Source organism: Bolinopsis microptera, chromosome 12 (genome assembly GCF_026151205.1).
Source record: "Bolinopsis microptera isolate Bmic1 chromosome 12, MBARI_Bmic_1.0, whole genome shotgun sequence".
NCBI classification, from domain to species: Eukaryota; Metazoa; Ctenophora; class Tentaculata; order Lobata; family Bolinopsidae; genus Bolinopsis; species Bolinopsis microptera.
This window is the reverse complement of record NC_087083.1, coordinates 9864255-9883329: the sequence shown is the minus strand read 5'-3', so window position 1 is coordinate 9883329 and position 19075 is coordinate 9864255. Positions and strand designations below refer to the sequence as shown.

The 19075-nt window shown below is 37.8% G+C and overlaps 3 protein-coding genes across 3 annotated transcripts; all 3 read right to left on the bottom strand.

Moving 5' to 3' along the window:
* Positions 1–56: 56 nt before the first annotated feature.
* LOC134823890 (putative UDP-glucuronosyltransferase ugt-50) lies at positions 57–5503 on the bottom strand. Its single transcript, XM_063835486.1, has 4 exons — positions 4414–5503; positions 3993–4147; positions 3415–3794; positions 57–108 (listed from the first exon to the last, which is right to left on the bottom strand). Exons 1-4 carry the CDS (start codon positions 5501–5503, stop codon positions 57–59), a joined length of 1677 nt encoding a protein of 558 aa, XP_063691556.1.
* A 2709-nt stretch (positions 5504–8212) lies between these two features.
* Positions 8213–10875, bottom strand: LOC134824569 (uncharacterized). The gene is made up of 6 exons (XM_063836479.1): positions 10811–10875; positions 10295–10415; positions 9681–9789; positions 9362–9490; positions 9070–9153; positions 8213–8859 (listed from the first exon to the last, which is right to left on the bottom strand). Exons 1-6 carry the CDS (start codon positions 10866–10868, stop codon positions 8749–8751), a joined length of 612 nt encoding a protein of 203 aa, XP_063692549.1. The 5' UTR covers positions 10869–10875; the 3' UTR covers positions 8213–8748.
* Positions 10876–16485: 5610 nt separating this feature from the next.
* LOC134824410 (C-type mannose receptor 2-like) lies at positions 16486–17945 on the bottom strand. The gene is made up of 2 exons (XM_063836312.1): positions 17650–17945; positions 16486–17504 (listed from the first exon to the last, which is right to left on the bottom strand). The coding sequence occupies exons 1-2, from the start codon at positions 17821–17823 to the stop codon at positions 16689–16691; spliced, it is 990 nt and encodes a 329-aa protein (XP_063692382.1). The 5' UTR covers positions 17824–17945; the 3' UTR covers positions 16486–16688.
* Between the last annotated feature and the right edge of the window lie 1130 nt (positions 17946–19075).

Genomic DNA, 19075 nt, shown 5'->3' with positions numbered 1-19075 from the left:
CAAAGGAAAAAATCCTAGTTAAGCTTGATTCCTATCTTTCCAATATTATATTAAGCCTAAGGGCCTACAGCAATATCGTACACCTTGTCAATTACACTATCTTCTTTTCTGAGAACATCACATAAGTATCCTCTAAAACACAATCGAGTCTTGCAAGCTATATTCTCCTTATAATTATAGTACAGTCAAATCCGTCCTAATTTAAGCCTTTGTCGGACAAAATTCGCAACAAAGCGATTTTAACGGATATGGTCGGGACATGTCCGAGGAATCAGTCCAGGAAAATCCACAATTACCACTTTTATACCACTTTGGTTTTCCGCAAATAAGTCACAACCAGCAGTCAGAATTTTAAACTTATCAGTAAAATTTTAATTTCGCCACTCGATTATCCAGTCTGGCAATCAGGAAAATAAATATATATCCGACTGCTCCAGCAGCCAATTCCATAAGCTGGGTCGTGGTTCTTACTTGTATGTGATTATATAATTGCTCGCACAATTAGAAAAATGCAGATATTCAATACGCTCAACATGATCATAGTGCACCGCGGTAACCCGTACTCCGTTTTACAGATCTAGATTGTAGAGTGTGCTATATCCACCACTTAGGGCCTAGGGGTCCTTCACAATTCACATATTACGTAATCAGCCAAGGGGGGGGGGGGGGGGGGGGTTCAAATGATTACGCTAGTGTAATTATGAAACAATAGCTATGTGTAAAATTGATTACGGAGGGGGGAGGGTTTAAAAATTTGCCAAAAAAGCGATTACGTAATATTATGTGAACGACCCCTTACCACATTAATTGATATAATCACATAAAAATGCCAACTTGTGTCTTTTAGTGATCAATGATCTCAATGATTTTACTCCCATAAGTAATATTAGAATATTTATTGAAGCTGATGTATAAATACATTCACACATAGTTAAACAGCATGAGATTAGTGAAAAAGGATCGTCCGATCGTCGTTTGAGATCGGAGATTTCAAAACTTGTAGGAAAAATGTTAAATAATGATTATTATAATTTTGTATTATGACTAGAAGCCGCACAGACCTACCAGTACTATTTACACACATACAGACCAACTAGTAAGTCATTATAAACGAACCAGTCTACCCCTAATTCATAATTCGTGTAACGACGAGTATTGCATTGTATTGTACCACATGCCATTGTGACGTAGGGGGTCTCCTGCACCTTTTCCGCCTCGACATGGTGAAAAACATAGGCAAAAACTTTGGCATGTTTAAGGGGAGATACACCAAAAACGTTTTTGCTCCGAACATCGATTTTAGTTTATATTATGGTTAAATAGACAAAAAGAATAAGATTGCACACCTTCAAAATTTTCTAAAAATATTCCCTCATCGAGAAAAAAAATATTTTTCTTTTTCGAAAATTTTTAAAATTTGGTGAAGTCTGTCACTGTAATACCGATAGTTCGGCCATTTTAAAAGTTTTTTGGCTGATTTTTTTACTGAACATTACTTACAATCCGTACAAGAAGCCATTGAAAGGATTATATAATTGAACAATAAATGACGAAGTTATAGACCAAACAAGGTCGAAAAAATAAAAATTGAAATTTTTCCCACTTCTAAAGTTGTACATTTCACCAATCACCCGGGTCAGCAGATATCGCTTCAAAAATTCTTGTGAGTGTAGCTGATGATCATATCAAACTTTTTGGAGTAGGATTTCTCTCAGATTTGAGTTTTAAGCTATGCAATGTGGCCTCAAACGACTTAGTAAAATTCATCGTTAAAAAGGGCAAAAAAGGCAGATTTAAGGCCTATAACTCAAAAAGTATCAGTTTTTTTGAAATAATTTTTACAGGATCGTAATCAGCTAGGTAAGACAAATCTTTTAGTACGACATTTATAATATTTAAAGACACAAAATTTGTAAAAAAATGTGTACAATTTGTACAAAATTTATACAAGGGGGGACCCTTGTGTTCGAGCCAGAAAATTATTTAAGACAATTTGTCTTCTAAAAGCACCTATTTGGTACTAAAAGATTCGTCTTACCAAGCTGATTACGATTCTGTAAAAATTATTTCAAAAAAACTGATACTTTTTGAGTTATAGGCATTTTAAGCCTTAAATCTGCCTTTTTTGCCCTTTTTTACGATGAATTTTACTAGGTCGTTTGAGGCCAAATTGCATAGCTTAAAACTCAAATCTGAGAGAAATCCTACTCCAAAAAAGTTTGATATGATCATCAACTACACTCACAAGAATTTTTGAAGCGATATCTGCTGACCCGGGTGATTGGTGAAATGTACAACTTTAGAAGTGGGAAACATTTCAATTTTTATTTTTTCGACCTTGTTTGGTCTATAACTTCGTCATTTATTGTTCAATTATATAATCCTTTCAATGGCTTCTTGTACGGATTGTAAGTAATCTTCAGTAAAAAAATCAGCCAAAAAACTTTTAAAATGGCCGAACTATCGGTATTACAGTGACAGACTTCACCAAATTTTAAAAATTTTCGAAAAAGAAAAAATTTTTTTTTCTCGATGAGGGAATATTTTTAGAAAATTTTGAAGGTGTGCAATCATATTCTTTTTGTCTATTTAACCATAATATAAACTAAAATCGATGTTCGGAGCAAAAACGTTTTTGGTGTATCTCCCCTTAATCAGAGGCAGGAAGTTTTGTAATTATTGTTTATTTTATTTCGGGTAATCGACTGAAATGCCGGGTTAGAATAAAATATTTTGCGTCATCTTATTACATCTGCTTGTACTAGAAAATAAATATACTCCTCACAATTACCTATAATTTAGTTAAGTAAAGAAAATAAATTTATAATCAAACATCAACTCTCACTGCTCACTTTGAATTAAATTCTGTAAAATCCTTCTCTACCTAGAAAACGTTAACAATTCTATAATAAACTTTAAAATATCTGCGGATTTAAATGCTTGCTATCAATTTCTTCATTGACGTCATTCAAAACAGTAAATGGAGCACAAAATAAATCTGCATGGTCAGACAAATAATAGATTTAACAAATTTAACAAATTTAACAATAGATTTAGAACAACACGTGAAGGTGACGTTAGTTGAAGAAATTGATAACATGCAATTAAATATTTACCATGGTAATGATTGGTAAATTACGTAGATAAAATAGCATACTGCTGTTCATTCGTTAAACTTACAAATAATATATTATAAAATATATTGTCAAATCTGATGGGCCGGGTAAAATCTGAAATTTGCAGGGGTCAATCTGCAGGGGTGATTTGGGTAAATAATGCTACAAAGTTCTTTGATACATTTTTGAATTATTCAACGAGAAAAAGTTTAAAACTCTTTCATATAGTTTTCTAATGGTTTTCTGTATTGAGCAGTACATCGAAATAAAGACCACCAGCTTTTTCACAACCCAGTACATCACTCCCACCACAATCCACAAAACCACAGCAGCCACCAGCACCACAAGTCCCAAAACATCCAAATTATTCGCATCAACCACACTCTTCCCCTCCAGTACATCATTTTCCAAATACGGCAGCTCCCCCAACTCAAGCAGCAACTTCACGTGGTACACTAAGTTCTCTTCTATGGTAATCGGGGAAAGTTCCAGAACTTTAACCGCGCGTCCCATCTTCGCCCTGAACTGAGCTCCGTGTTGGAGTGTGGTGTTGAGAGATTGTAGGATGTTAGAGGGGGTGAGGTTCTCTTTAGGGAGGATGTTGCCGAATCCTCGGTATTTGATGATGTTGGCAATTACTATTTGCTCTGCGTAGAGTGGTATACAGAGGATGGGGACCTGGGTAGAAGTTTGTGTTGAGATTTGTGATGTTACAAGAGACATTTCAAGTTTTTAGAATATTAGGACTCGATCAGGGCCACTATAGTGACAGTGAAAGTAAAACGGCACTAAACAAATGGAAAAAGTTAAAGTTAACGCTTTTAATAAATCAACAAGCTCTCAAATAATTAAATTTTGCTTAAATAAATAACGAACCTGATAGTAAATACCCTCCATCCGAGAGTTACTACCACAATGAGAAACGAATAGAGTCACGTGACCACTGTCCAAGAGAGCTTTCTGGGGTAACCACTTTGATACGTACACGTGATCTGACGAGAAGATACCCTCGGAGTAAGATTTCTGCTCATCTGCAGGGGAAGCCACATGTTATATAATGTAATAGTTAAGCTTCATTTAAGTAATGGTTAAGTAATAATTTAGTTGATAAAATGCTGATAACGCAAATTACATCATAAGACGTTGTGTGCAGTAAAAATCGTCTACACAACATGATACTAGTGAAACCATAAAATTCAATTGATATCCCTGAATGGTATCATTTTTATTCAAGATAATGAATGCTATCATTGGCGAAAAAAAATAATTGGATCGCGTTATAAACCGTTGAACCTACCTGAGCGAAATATTTTAGAGAAGGACTGCTCCTCAGATCCCAGGGAGATGATGATCTTCATGTCGAGCACTTTAGCTGCCTCCATAAACAAGCTATACCTTTCCAACCAGTCCAGATCAGAAGCAACATAGCTTCCAAATGATAAATAAATGGTTTCTTTAGAGTCTTTAGTAAGGAATTCAGTGAGGTAGCTTGGTAGGGCTGTAGAGGAGGAGTACCCCAAAGTTCCTATCTTGACCACAGTGGGGGGAAGCTTGTACGGGAACGAGAATGAAGGGTAATCGTTAACAAGGAACAAATCTATAGTCTTAGTAACATCGTTAAGGGAGGTCAGATTCCTTTCATCAAGGAACGGCTTGAAGATCTCATTCAGTTGCATAGCGAAAGGGATCATCTGCATGGCGCTCACCAAGCTCTGTAACTTCAAAAAGAGACCCTTGTTTTCATGAAAATGAATGTTTAGCATTCCAGGCTCGTTGTTGAAGAGCAGGGGAAGCTGATGCTTGACTTTGGGCAGGATGTAAGAGTGTTCGGGGTTCACCATAGCAACTGGTATCCCACTCCCCCAATAAGCAAGAGATGCAGCCCAGACTGTCCTTTCCTCGGCAACAATAAGTTTGAAATCGTTCTCCTCCCTCAGCCTCTTCCACTGAGTACCATGGAAGAATTCCAGTGACTTCCCATACATATCCAACACGGTATCCCTACACGCGGGTACCCTTACTGACATCGACATACCCTCCTCCGCCGAATAGTCCTCCGCTAGCTGCTTCACACACTCCTCCGACCGGTTATGAAACTCCACATTATACATGAAGCTTGACTCTGAAGGAGTGATGACTCGGAACAGGGGATCAGAGGAGGGTAGGGCTGCTCTGCTGTCTGGATCCAGGGTTATGAGAGTCACGTTGTAGCCTGCATTAGCTAGCACTTTGCCGATATCAAGCATGAAGAAGAAGTGGCTGCCACGTACAGGGTTGACCAAGAGGATTTGGGTGGGATCTTGTGGCGGAGAAGGACTTATTTTGGCGGGATCTTGTGGCGGAGAAGGACTTATTTTGGCGGGATCTTGTGGCGGGGTAGGACTCATGTCTGGCGGAGAACGACTAATGTTTGTTGTGTTTTGCCAACTTCCAGTCACCACGACCGATAAGATGGCTAATGTTTTCAGTAACTTTGTAAGCATTGCTCGACGAGATAGAGAGGGATATCCGTGATATGGAATATGGATAGCAATGGTAACTGAGGCTGGATATATGGCGTGCAAAAGATTTTAATCTCGAGGCTCTGACGTAAATCTTTGTCAGAGATATCTTGCTGCTGGAAGAATAGTAAAAATCTCTATTATTATAACTACTAAAAACTTTAAAAACTGTGCATCAAGACAATAGCAATGAATCCTGTGTTGAATACTTTAAAGTTTGAATACCGTTTTATCTTATAACAAATTCAACTTGTTTTATACTCCAGCTCTTTTTCTATTACCGATTGACGTCAGAGACGAAGAAGCGTGAGTATGTGTTATCCGGTAGTCACTGGTTACTCACACCCCCCCTCAGACCTCTTTATATTTATTGTAAATTGCCTGATTGTAGCTGATAATAAGAATAATTTTCAAGCACTTTGATTTGAGTGTGTATCCGATATATAGCGTTATATGGCAGCTTGAGATGAGCAAATGTGATTTATGGTATTTATAAGCTGATACTTATTAACAATTACAAAGATTGTGTCATTATCATGTAAGGAGGATTGGTTCTTTAGTTGCAGAAGTGCATGTGCACAGCCACCATGTTAGACGCTGCGTTTTAAAACTGTTGTCGTGCAATTATTGATTGCTCGGTTTAATTTCGATTGGGTCACGTGATTATAACCAAATGGAACACACTGATTCGGGTAACTCAAGAAAAATATTAGGAATAATTTGAAATGTATGGATCTGTGGCATTACGGAACAATTTCACTAAAGCATTAATGCGTAAAATTCCACGGAGGTTCAAACTTTAAAGATTTAACCATAAATTGAATGATAACTCACATGATAGTGATATATATTAGTGATCATAAGTTACACTATAAATGTTAGGAACCCTTCCACTGTACAATAATAGCCTACCAGAGTCGTATAAAAAGAAATGTTAGCGTGCCATGGCATGAAATATCTACAATGAGGGCAACATAATTTATGAAGGTTATGAAAATATTAACGAAACTGAACACTTATACCACTTTAAGTCTAACAGACTAATGCTGGAGTGAGAAAAATTGATGTAAAACATTAGTAACATTTATTTCGGCTAAACCAAAACACGACGGTCAAACCATAATGACGGAGGTGCCAACCAGTCAAGATCAAGTCATGCTCACTCTGCAGGAAATTGTTAGTCTTTTTATGATAGAGTGACGACTGACGAGAGCTCAATATAACTGGTACGGAGGGCTCACGACGGAGGGCTCACGACTGGCAGAGATAAAGGAGATAAGAAAATTCGGAAGTGTCTGAGGGCAATGTCACGTGTGCACTGCAGGACCCTATAAATGGCAATATATAGTATTAGTATGTATCGTTGGCGTTTGATAAAAAGGGCTTATCTCGAAAATAATTTTTGTGACGTCAGTGTTTTGTGTCCCAATTTGGTCAATCGTGAAAATTAATTTCATGATATTGATGTTTTCTGAAAAAGGGGAGTAAGATCTACTCGATTATCTTTAGCTCATCAAAAAATATTGATCCTGGCCAAAGTTATCATGGGTGCTTGAAGGTCAGCGTGTATGCGTAAATTTATTACAGTCCCAAATAATTTCAAAGTGCTTTTCCCGAGAATTAGGATTCCGAACTTCATCCCGTTACTTCATTCCCACTATTAAAAATATAATACAATAAAAACATAATCTCTAGTTAATTATGTTAAAAGGGTCTTATCAGAAATTAAAGCCTTTTTCCACGGAATGGTCTTTTTGAAATTTCTCCATTTTTAAAGCAATATGTTAAATATTTGGTAGGAAGGTGACGAATGAAGAGTAGATTTCAAAAAGCAATCGTCACAGAGCTGAACTCGAGTTCAGTCCTTATTAGTAAAACTCCGATGATATATCTGTGGATGAATATTGATCGTGTTTTTTACTCTTTTATAATATTACGATTTTATTGTACGTATTGATTTTTATAGTTATATTACGAATATTCAGAAAATAGCATCTCTTCCAGGACAAATACGGATGATGATTTATCACCCTATACTCGACTATCACGTGACCTATTTTTAACACGTGTTCTCTCTACATTCAACTTCAAGTTGGTTTCAATTGTAGGATATATAATAATATAATGTACGTGATTCAGCATGCTCGGACAAATACTGCATCTCATCAACGTGTGACAATGCACCAGTCGCTGCATGGGCCCGGGTTCTTGTAAAAGAGACTTCCAAATCAGCACTTAGATATCTAGATATAAGCTTAAATTCTAATAAAACAACAGCAATCTGTCGATGGTCATATGTAAAGCACCGAATTGCGTTATATATACTTATGCTATTGGACTTTGTAATCCCAATCCTATGCCCTGAACCCGGCATGTAGCCTCTTTATCTGGCATCAGATCTCGAGACTTGCTTTCAGGACACGGCGACTGTTACCTGAGTTCCCTAAATCAAATTTTTTAATTTTCCGGTTGATATCCGGAAAAGCACCTTTTATACCGGACCGGAACCGGATACTTAAGCCAGATATCTGGTATTCTGAATTGATCATGTGATTATTTGGTCTTTTGATATGAAACAAAATTAAACGAGATAAATATTTTCTAATCATTGCAAGTCAATTTATTATTCAATAGAATCTGCTCTCGACAAAAGAAACAGTTACAGCTACAAAATGATTGTTCAAAACTGTTGGCCGAACTGCAAAACTATGTGACATCAAAGCATACCATATCATAACTATGGACTTTCTGCGGTTTCAAGACCAAAACTCAATAAATCATTCTAATATTATCATTTTGGTCTTAATCGTACCGCAAAAACAAATCCGGACCAGCCGGTAAAAATCCTTTTAGAAAATCTTTGTCTGAGTCCTCAAAATACCTTGGTATTTCTGATCAGGTCTCACCATGACTCATGAAATACTGGATCAAGCGGTGTCCCTCCGAGGCCTGTGCAGAGCATGAATACCAACTGGTGCTGTCATGACAACTCCAGTAGGGGTTACCATGACATCACCTACACCAGTTGGGGTTGCTATGGCAACACCAGTTGGGTTTGCAACATCACGATACACACTCCCCCTAAACCCTTAATCACATGACATGTTGTTAATCACGTGATATGTTGTTAATCACGTGACATGAGGTGTACGAGCACATTTCATGAACATGTTCTCCACTGCCTCCATTAACTGAACCATGTGCTCTAATGCTATCTCTCTCACTTGCTGCTTTGTTAGATTCTGAAAGTTAAAGTGGCGATTGATTCGAAAGATTGAATGCGTAAATTTCGCTAAGTTGCAATATTATCTGGACGATGTGCTTTTATTCAAAGTCAGATTTCATTTCCAAATCCCTAATATAAACTGCATCTCAGTCATTCAAATCTAAGAAACAGACAAATAATCAATATTTTTATTTTTATTTTCATTAATTATCAATCATAAGCAAACCTTTGCTTCAGGATTGAGACTCATCCAGTTCCTACAAGAGAGATCGAGGTCGTAGTTTGTTAAACACACTACTGGGGTTTGCAACTGAAGTCGAATATTATTGGTTAATAATAAATGAATAATAAATGAAAAAAAATAAGTTTGGGATTACAACACTAAGATTTGGTTATAGAATATTCATCATGACGATATATCAGCCACAGCACTGTGCTCCACTGTGATAACACTATATCGCCAGTTTCTTTTAAAAATTAAATTAAAAAAAACATTTCTACCACATAAAATAACTTACGATATCCACGATATGGATCTGAATCTGGTTAATGAAGTAAGGATCAGTGAAGGAGGTGTAGGGGAAGAATTGGAGACACCGAATAGGTTTGAACGATTCAACCAGCGTCCGTCCTAAACTCTTCAAATCCTGGAAGCAAAACATTTGTCATAATTAAATAATCTTATATTAGTTTTTTGTTGTTGTGGTTTAAAACATTTTTCCTGCTCAAAATGGCCACTATAAAATTAAGCATTGGAGCCCTGGGCTTACCCCGGTAAAATATAATATTATGTGGAAAATAAATGTTAAACTTTTAGTTTTTTTCTGCATTACTTACCTGGGAGAGTAATCCAGCATGACAATTCTTGATCACGGTACCTCCGCTTGATTGCAGGACTGAAACCATCATATCGTTCAGTGTGTCCCAACACTGTTTCAATGAATAGCTGAAGAGAAATTAGGTTATTAGGGAAACTATTAAGTACGAAGGGATCAATTCCATTAATTTTCCTTCAGGGGTAACTTCAAAAGACGGACAAGACCCTCAAAAGAAGAGTTAAAAGACCCTCGAAAGAAATTCAGAAGAACAACGATTGAAAGTGAAATGTAAAAGATTTTTTTTCCCTTTGGATTTATATACTTTTGATTTATAAATCAAAAGTTAATTAATTACCTGACGGGTTTAGGTAAGGGGGTGCAGTAGGGAGGAGTAGCAGTGATACTAGTGTTAACTAATTAACTAATTAACTAATTACCTAATAAATTAATTACCTGACGGGTTTAGGTAAGGGGGTGCAGTAGGGAGGAGTAGCAGTGATACTAGTGTTAACTAATTAACTAATTAACTAATAAATTAATTACCTGACGGGTTTAGGTAAGGGGGTGCAGTAGGGAGGAGTAGCAGTGATACTAGTGTTAACTAATTAACTAATTAACTAATAAATTAATTACCTGACGGGTTTAGGTAAGGGGGTGCAGTAGGGAGGAGTAGCAGTGACACTAGTGTTGATATTGAGAGGAGTACTCCGTGAACCACACGACAAAATGGTCAGTAGCACCACACTGATCCAGGCTGAACAGAGGGTTCAAATTATTAATTATCAAACTAATTAATTTTTAACCTTCATTATTATTCTCAGTTACAGCTGAATTTCAGGAGACAATGTGGTTGCTATAGTGGTTGCTATAGTGGTTGCTACAGTAATTGCTATAGTGGTTGCTGTAGTGTTTGCTATAGTAGTTGCTACAGTAGTTGCTATAGTGGTTGCTGTAGTGGTTGCTACAGTCGTTGCTATAGTGGTTGCTATAGTGGTTGCTACAGTAGTTGCTATAGTGGTTGCTGTAGTGGTTGCTATAGTAATTGCTATAGTGGTTGCTATAGTAGTTGCTATAGTGGTTGCTATAGTGGTTGCTGTAGTGGTTGCTATAGTGGTTGCTATAGTGGTTTCTATAGTGATCAGTACTCACCAGGGTTGTTTGCTGAAGGCGGTTGCTGGAATACTTGTCCGCCGAACCACTGATGCATCTCAGACCACTGCAAGGTCTGGAACGGAGGGCACCCCTTAAATACCCTCTCAGAGGACCACAAGGTGTCCTTAAGGACATGTTTTCTAAATCAGATATTTGTTAATTGACGGACAATGGCAGGGCTAATGGACGGGTGTGGTGATCACGTGATACGTTCTTGATCACGTGACTTTTCCAGTTGACAACGTGAGCTGAAAATGCTTTTATCTTTACATTTAGCACAGTACTAGTGCAAGTTTCCATCCCTGCAGGAAACAAAACAGTTACACCTCCCAATCAGGATTCCATGTGGCAAGATGTGGAACTAATAGACTGGATCATCTAGAACTATCCGGTAACGTGCATGGTGTACTTAGCATCACTTAGGCACTGTTTCCGCAATGTGTTACCCATGTAAATCCAATTTGCCCATTCCATGATTTTAATTACCCTCAGTTTGTTGATTTCCAATATGAATCTGGATGGTTTTATCAATTTGTTGTTCTCGCTAAATGGTAAAGTGAGCTGAGCTGTTATACAAAAAATTATGACAAATTAATAATCAATATAATTCAATGTCAACTATTATCATAATAATACCAGCTAAGCCTAAACAAATTGAAATTGTTTATATTGTAAAAACAGTAGTCACTGTTTATTAAACGTGATATTCAAACAGTTTACTAATTTATGCAACCTCTAAAGTTTCTAAAACAAAATGTTCTGACATCTCATCCGGGGAAAAATTATCAAAAAAATGTCCGTAAAAAAAACTTTTGATTCTCAATTTCAATTTCCAGTCCTCGTCATTCTGAGGTTCGTCGTTCTAAATCAAGTCGTCGTCCGCTCATCTTTTCATTTCCTTGTCCCTTGCACACTTGCACGCATATATGGCCGTAGATAATGCTCGAAATAATCATCCCATCACCATCTTGTTAATAGCCGTTACATTCTGCAACTTAGTGAGTAAGTGGCTAAGTGCGGTAAGTGCGGAATCGCAATTTTTCCCATTCTCCGCGACAAATTTATTAAGTGAGATTTGGAACAATGAGAACATTGATCAATTGTTAAGACAATTAATCTATATTATAACTTTATAACATACCTTACATACACAATATGGACAAAAGCTCATGAGGGTAAAGGAAATATTTCTACGAACATAGCGATAGTGAGATGAAGCTAGTATGGAAGTCGGATATGCGTAGAGATCTCAAGGTAAGACTGTTCCTGGCTACAGTTGAGTCCATCCTTCTGTATGGCTCTGAAACATGGGCTGTCATCCAGACCCTCTTAAAGCGTATTGATGGATGTTATACGAGAATGCTGAGGATGGCACTTAACATAGACTGGTCAGAGCGGCAGACTAACAACGCCAAGGTATATGCCATATGGACACCTCATCAGATCATCTGATAAGATAGCTGAACGGAGGATGAGACTCGCAGGTCATCTAGCCAGACATAAAGAACTTCTGAGTCATCAACTTCTCTTCTGGGAACCCCTTCAAGGACATCGTCGAAGGGGAAGACCATACCTCACATCTCACATATATTGACATCTTTCGGAGGGACACGAGGCTTGACGACAGCAAGGAGATAAACAACTCATGCTGGATACTGTATAGAGTCTAGACAGATTCGGAAAAAATATCTCTGTTCAGACGCTGAAGCCGCCCTAAGTTTTTGTGGTACAAAACCATTAATAAAACCACTTACCACCGACCGATTTAAAACTTTAGCTGTTGGGCTTCGTCAGAGTTATGCCGAAAATATACCGAAGAAATCAAGCCAATTACTCTAACCGTTTTCTTGATTAAGCCGTTCGCAAATTACACGGACGCACACCCACACATGTTTTGGGATTATTAGTATAGCGATTAGTATAGCGACTTCAGCCGTTATTTAAGCGATTTTTATGGTCGTATACTGATTTGTGTGTGTAGAAATGATTAAAATAGTTATAATTGATTTGGTTTCTTCTTCTCGGAAGAATGAATATTATTTTCATTTATAACAAACAAATAATAAATAACGTTTTTTATATATCTTTGACTATACAACATACAAAAAAATTCTATCCACGAAAAATTCATTTACTCCAAAGTTCAAACATACTGGAAAAAGTCTTTTTTGAAAATATCATCGAGTACTCTAAGTCTAAACTTTCTTCTAGAATTTTGAGTCTTTCTTCAGAGGGCCATCAAAGTCGTAAGTAGGACACCACGTGTCACATCACGTGTCACATCACGTGTCACATCACGTGTCACACCACGTGTCACATCACGTGTCACATCACGTGTCACATCACGTGACGTCACCAACCTAAGTACCAGGACACTGGCATGCAAAAGCTCTGTGTCTACTCCTATGATCAAACGAATCATCAAACTGACCATCCCTGGAGATAGCCAGATAGTGTTGAGCCTGGTTCTTGATATACTCAGCGTTATCAGGGTTAGGGTTCCTCCAGTTCATGTTCTTGTAGTACTCAATAGGACTTCCATCCACCCACTTCCACACACCCTCCTCCTCTTCATCAGTTCCACCCAGCCAGATCCAGTTCTCCTTATCCCACACTTTCACACTGTCAGCTTTACTCCCGAGGAAGTAATCCGCAGATTTAATAATCTCTTGAACCTCAGCATTAGATCTCACTTGAGCTAGCTCCAATCCTGCAGCCTCGCACTCAGCTTTACTCTGGCTCCAAGTCTTGAAACTCGCGGAGATGATGTACTTACCTTGGTAATCACAAGCGTAGGGATGGGTACTTGAAGGTATCGTCCCAGTGTCCTTTGTGGTTGATCCTCATTTGGTTCTGGAGATACTTCACTCCGTTTTTCTTGTTGGCTCTCTGATCTGGTTGGCGCTTCATCCATTTGTGAAATTCCTGGGGGCTTGATCCGTCAGCAGCCCAGGACCAGTCCTTTGGGTTGTATTTCTTGCTCTTTTTTCTTCCGTCGTTGTTCTTTGTCTTCCTGAGTCCAGCCCAAACCCATTGGTCAGCAGCCCATTTTTGTGACTTCCCCTTGTAAGGGTAAGCCAATTTCAGGAGGAGTTTTAAGTCGGAATTTTTTCCATCATCGTTTACTGTCGCCAGGTGGCCCTTTTGTGCGTCTCCCATACCAATGTTAAAATTCTGCAGGTTGAGGTGGAGATCAAACTTTGAAATTAACTTTTAGCTGATCGATTCCGACAGCAATTCATTTTGTAAGTTTCTGTTTACACTGTTCAGGAATTCCAATTTTTAAACATCGCCTCAATTGTATATAATTATATTAACTTTATCTTCACTCTACGACTACAGCAATTCATTTAAAATTGAGATAAAATATTGGACAGTAAAATATTGGACAGACCTGACAGTTCTTCTCAGCAGTATCATAGTCGACCATTTCACTGAACAAGACCAGTTGACACGTGGGGAACACTCCAGAGTCCAGATTCTTCAGCAGTTTCTTCAATCCGCGCAACTGGGCTTTGTTAAGAGCCAGCGAGGTGCCAACCAGGCAAAATAACAGAAAACACTTCATTATGCTTCTTTGGTACAGTAGGGTAGAGCAGAGAGTTCATTTTAACATCTCTGTTTTGATTATCAGAGGGTTCATTTTAACACCTCTGTTTTGGTCCCAATGAGGATAGTTTAGGAATTTTTTAGAGCAGAGAGTTTTGGGGAGCAGTATTTTAGCGTAGTATGTTAGGGTATATATATTAGTGTACGACATTTAGTACTTTAGTACAGCAGGGTAGAGCAGAGAGTTCATTTTAACATCTCTGTTTTGAATTTGATTATCAGAGGGTCCATTTTAACACCTCTGTTTTGGTTACAATGAGGATAGTTTAGGAATTGTTTAGAGCAGAGAGTTTTGGGGAGCAGTATTTTAGCGTAGTATGTTAGGGTATATATATTAGTGTACGACATTTAGTACAGCAGGGTAGTGTAAGGAGTTCAGTTTAACATCTCTGTTTTGGTTACAAGGAAGATAGTTGGGGAATTGTTTAGAGATTGCTAGAGCAAGTGGGAGATTGTTTATACTATTCGGGGATACTTAAGAGTGGGCCAGTTGGATGGCAAGTTACCCTTTATGGTTTTAGTACAGTAGTTTAGTAATCGCAATTCTGAACTTATTTGGATATTTTATTGAGGAACATTGAGACATTGTATTTGCAATTCTTAATCACGCATTCAATTTGAAGTACTTTCCCTTGTCACCTTCCGGAACCGAATTGTAAGGAAAAGACCGTTTTATCAAAAGGTGTGGTAAGTTTTTGGACAAAAACTTATGAGGGTAAAGGAAATATTTACAGGAACATAGTGATAGTGAAAAAATTATACAAAGGAAGCCGCGCCATAACGCTTGCAACATGTAGCCACCTTTTTAAGTCGTGCACGTACAAACCAACTAGCAATTCATTACCCTACGAACCAGTCTACCCCTAATTTATAATTCTATCCGTGCAAATACATTTTCTTTCGCGCTGCGATTTTCGAGATTTTTGCCACGATTTTGCCTAGATTAGCTTGTCGCAGCGCCGCGATTTTTGGCCCTAATAATCGCGATTTTCTTTTGTCCTTGGGCTGGGACTTGGCCCCAGGGTAAATCGCCATCGTAAACGTCATCAGCTCACCATCAATAATTGATCTCCACACTCTTTCCTATATTGTTATGTATATCTCTAACCGTTTTCTTGATTAAGCCGTTCACAAATTACACGGATACACACTCACACACATTTTGAGATTATTAGTATAGCGACTGATTGACTGAAAGCCCCTCGTGAGGGGATTGTCTCTAATTTATTATCTACATCACAGCCAGTTTAAAATAAAACCCCAATGGGCACTCCTGAAAACATACCTACTAGAAAGTAGAAATATATCAAAACTAAATAGAAAAGTGTGGTCAAATGAAATAAATCGTAACAAACTACAATTAATGAAATATAAATTTTGAATTCGTTATTTTAATGGCACGCCACAAATTTATAAAAAATGCAATATAATAAAAGTCAAGCAAAAGTTTTGTTCACAAATAACATTTAGAATGGGTTTTGGTTTCAAATTAATTGAAATTGCTATGAAAAGCAGATTATTGATTTGGTTTGGTAAAATAGTGTGATAGGAATTGAAAAACAAATTATAAACTCAATTCTGGACGCTGGATTCAGCCCCAATTAGCAGCAAAAACAATTACGAATTTTTATTTCTATTGGACCTACGGTAACGGAGGCTGCTGATTTCGTGGACCACTCATTTACATTATCAACCCTCTTCTGCAGCTTTAGTAAGTTAGTAGTAGTACTGTTCTATTGCATTGTGATTTGAACACCTTCAGCGATTGGCATGACACTGAATTGAAAGCTTCATCTATCGATGCGTCTACAAATAGTAGTGGGCAGTTGAAGAATATTGAATTTCTATGTGTGGCAGTATTGCAGTCATTGAACCATCCATAGTTAGCCTCAGTGATAACTGAAATGAAACTGAAAGAACCTTCAGCCGTTATTTAAGCGATTTTTATGGTCGTATACCGATTTAAGTGTGTAGAAATTATTTAAATAGTTATTATTAATTTTGAATTTGGTTTTTTTTCGGAAGAATGATTATTATTTTTAACAAACAAATAATAAATAACGTTATTTATATATCTTTGACTATACAACATACAGCAAAATTCTATCCACGAAAAAATTCAGCTACTTCAAACATACTGGGAAAAATCTTTTTCTCTACTTTTCTACTAGAATTTTGAGTCTTTCATCAGAGGGCTATCAAAGTTGTAAGTCCACGTGTCACATCACGTGTCAGATCACGTGTCACACAGCAATACGTCACCAACCTACGTACCTGGACACTGACATGCGAAAGCTCTGTGTCTACTCCTATGATCAAACGAATCATCAAACTGACCATCCCTGGAGATAGCCAAATAGTGTTCAGCATGGTCCTTTATAAACTCAGCGTTATCAGGGTTAGGGTTCCTCCAGTTCATAATTTTCTTGTCAATAGGACTTCCATCCACCCACTTCCACACACCCTCCTCCTCTTCATCAGTTCCACCCAGCCAGATCCAGTTCTCCTTATCCCACACTTTCACACTGTCAGCTTTACTCCCGAGGAAGTAATCAGCAGATTTAATGATCTCTTCAACCTCAGCATCAGATCTCACTTTAGCTAGCTCCAATCCTGCAGCCTCGCACTCAGCTTTACTCTGGCTCCAAGTCTTAGAGTTCGCGGAGATAATGTATTTACCTTGGTAATCACAAGCGTAGGGATGTTTCTTGTACTTGAAGGTATCGTCCCAGTGTCCTTTGTGGTTGATCCTCATTTGGTTCTGGAGTAACGTCACTCCGTTTCTCCTGATCTCGGGTTTTTGATCCGGCTGTTTCCTCATCCATTTGTGGAATTCCTTGGGGCTTGTTTCATCAGCAGCCCAGGACCAGTCCTCTGGCTTGTATTTCATGCTCGTATCGCTTCCATCGTTGTTCTTTGTCTTCCTGAGTCCAGCCCAAACCCATTGGTCAGCAGCCCATTGGTTTTTCCACCCTTTGTAAGGATAAGCCATGTTCAGAAGGAGTTTTAGGTCGGAGTTCTTTTCACTGTCGTTTACTGTGGCCAGGTGGCCCTGTACGTCTCCCATACCAATGTTGAAATTCTGCGGGTTGAGGTGAGATCAAAATTTGAAATTAAATTTCAACTGATTGAAATTCCTTTTGTAAAGTTACAACTTACAATTACTTAACACTCTTCACAAATCATTTAAAATTGAGAAATATTGGACAGTAAAATATTGGACAGACCTGACAGTTCTTCTCAGCAGTATCATAGTCGACCATTTCACTGAACAAGACCAGCTGACACGTAGTGAATACCCCAGAGTGCAGGTTCGTTAACAGATTTTTTAATCCATGCAATTGGGCTTTGTCAATAGCCAGCGAGGTGCCAACTAGGCAAAGTAACAGAAAAAACTTCATTGTGCTTCTAGAATACGCTTCCCGATGCTTCTAATGAGGTAAACTGAGAGAAGAACAAGAAAAAGAAAGGTGTGTTTAAAATTAATGTTTGAAGCGGGTTCTGTGAGGTATATTTCTAACCCTTTTGAAATATACAATTCATCATGGAAAGTTGTCGGGTTGTACGGCATACGATCACGCTGAAATGTAGACGAAAGATTTGTAGAAGGGTGGATTGGGATGCTCAATATGATGTTGGAGGACTTCGCCGCTTCGACGCGCCACGCAAACTATCATGCTTACTTCGCATCGTTGCTCTGTTAATTCGCAGAGCAACGATCTGGAAGGGTTGACATCGTCAATCAATATTAATATTATTATACTTGGGTGGTCTGAAAATCCATAGCAGGCAAGCAAAACGTTCAAACAATCATCACAACTGCAGATAATAGGGACGGGCTTGGTCCATCCCATCCTAGCGGCCAATAGCAATCGATGAGTTATGTTACATGACTCATGTATTCCGTGTAAAATTATCGTTATCCCGGTTGTTGCGACAAGTAAAAATGCTCGTATTAGGGAAAGGAGTTTACTCGACGTTTCAATGTAACTACATCGTATTCATGATCTAAAAACAAGTGTTAAAAATACAAAACGTAAAAAACATATATCTGAGGCAAAATTTGTGTACATTAATAAAAATAAAAAAATAATAATAATACTCCAATCCGGATTTTACATTACATGACTCAGATCCGACCAATCACATATCAGGATCAATTAGCATCGGACGGTTATCCTATGTTTACTTTTCTTATCTGTATTTTACCCTTTGTTGAGGTGGTTATCAGAGTTATTAGATTGTATAAATCAACCGAGAGAGAGTCGGTGGATGACGTCACTTCGTTTCTCGGAGAAGGTTTTGGGTTGAAGTGGAGGGTTGAAGTGCGCTGTTTTTTTAGTTGCTCAGTGCTCTCAAAACAGTGCGATTAGTTTATCTAATCGCATTATACGCAGTTAGATTAGCTTATATTATAATACGCGTACGTTGTTTTTGTTTAACGTTAATAATAATTACTATGATCTGAGTCAGAGTGTAACTATAGTTGTTTAATGTAACATTTTGATTGTATTTGTAGTGATGATCAAAGAGACACTTACAGCTTTCATAGAACAATAGCATAGAATATAAATAATTATTTAAAGTTTTTCTGGGTATATATTTATGACGCATACTAGCAACAACTGCGTACAGTTTGAAGAGGTAGGGGCG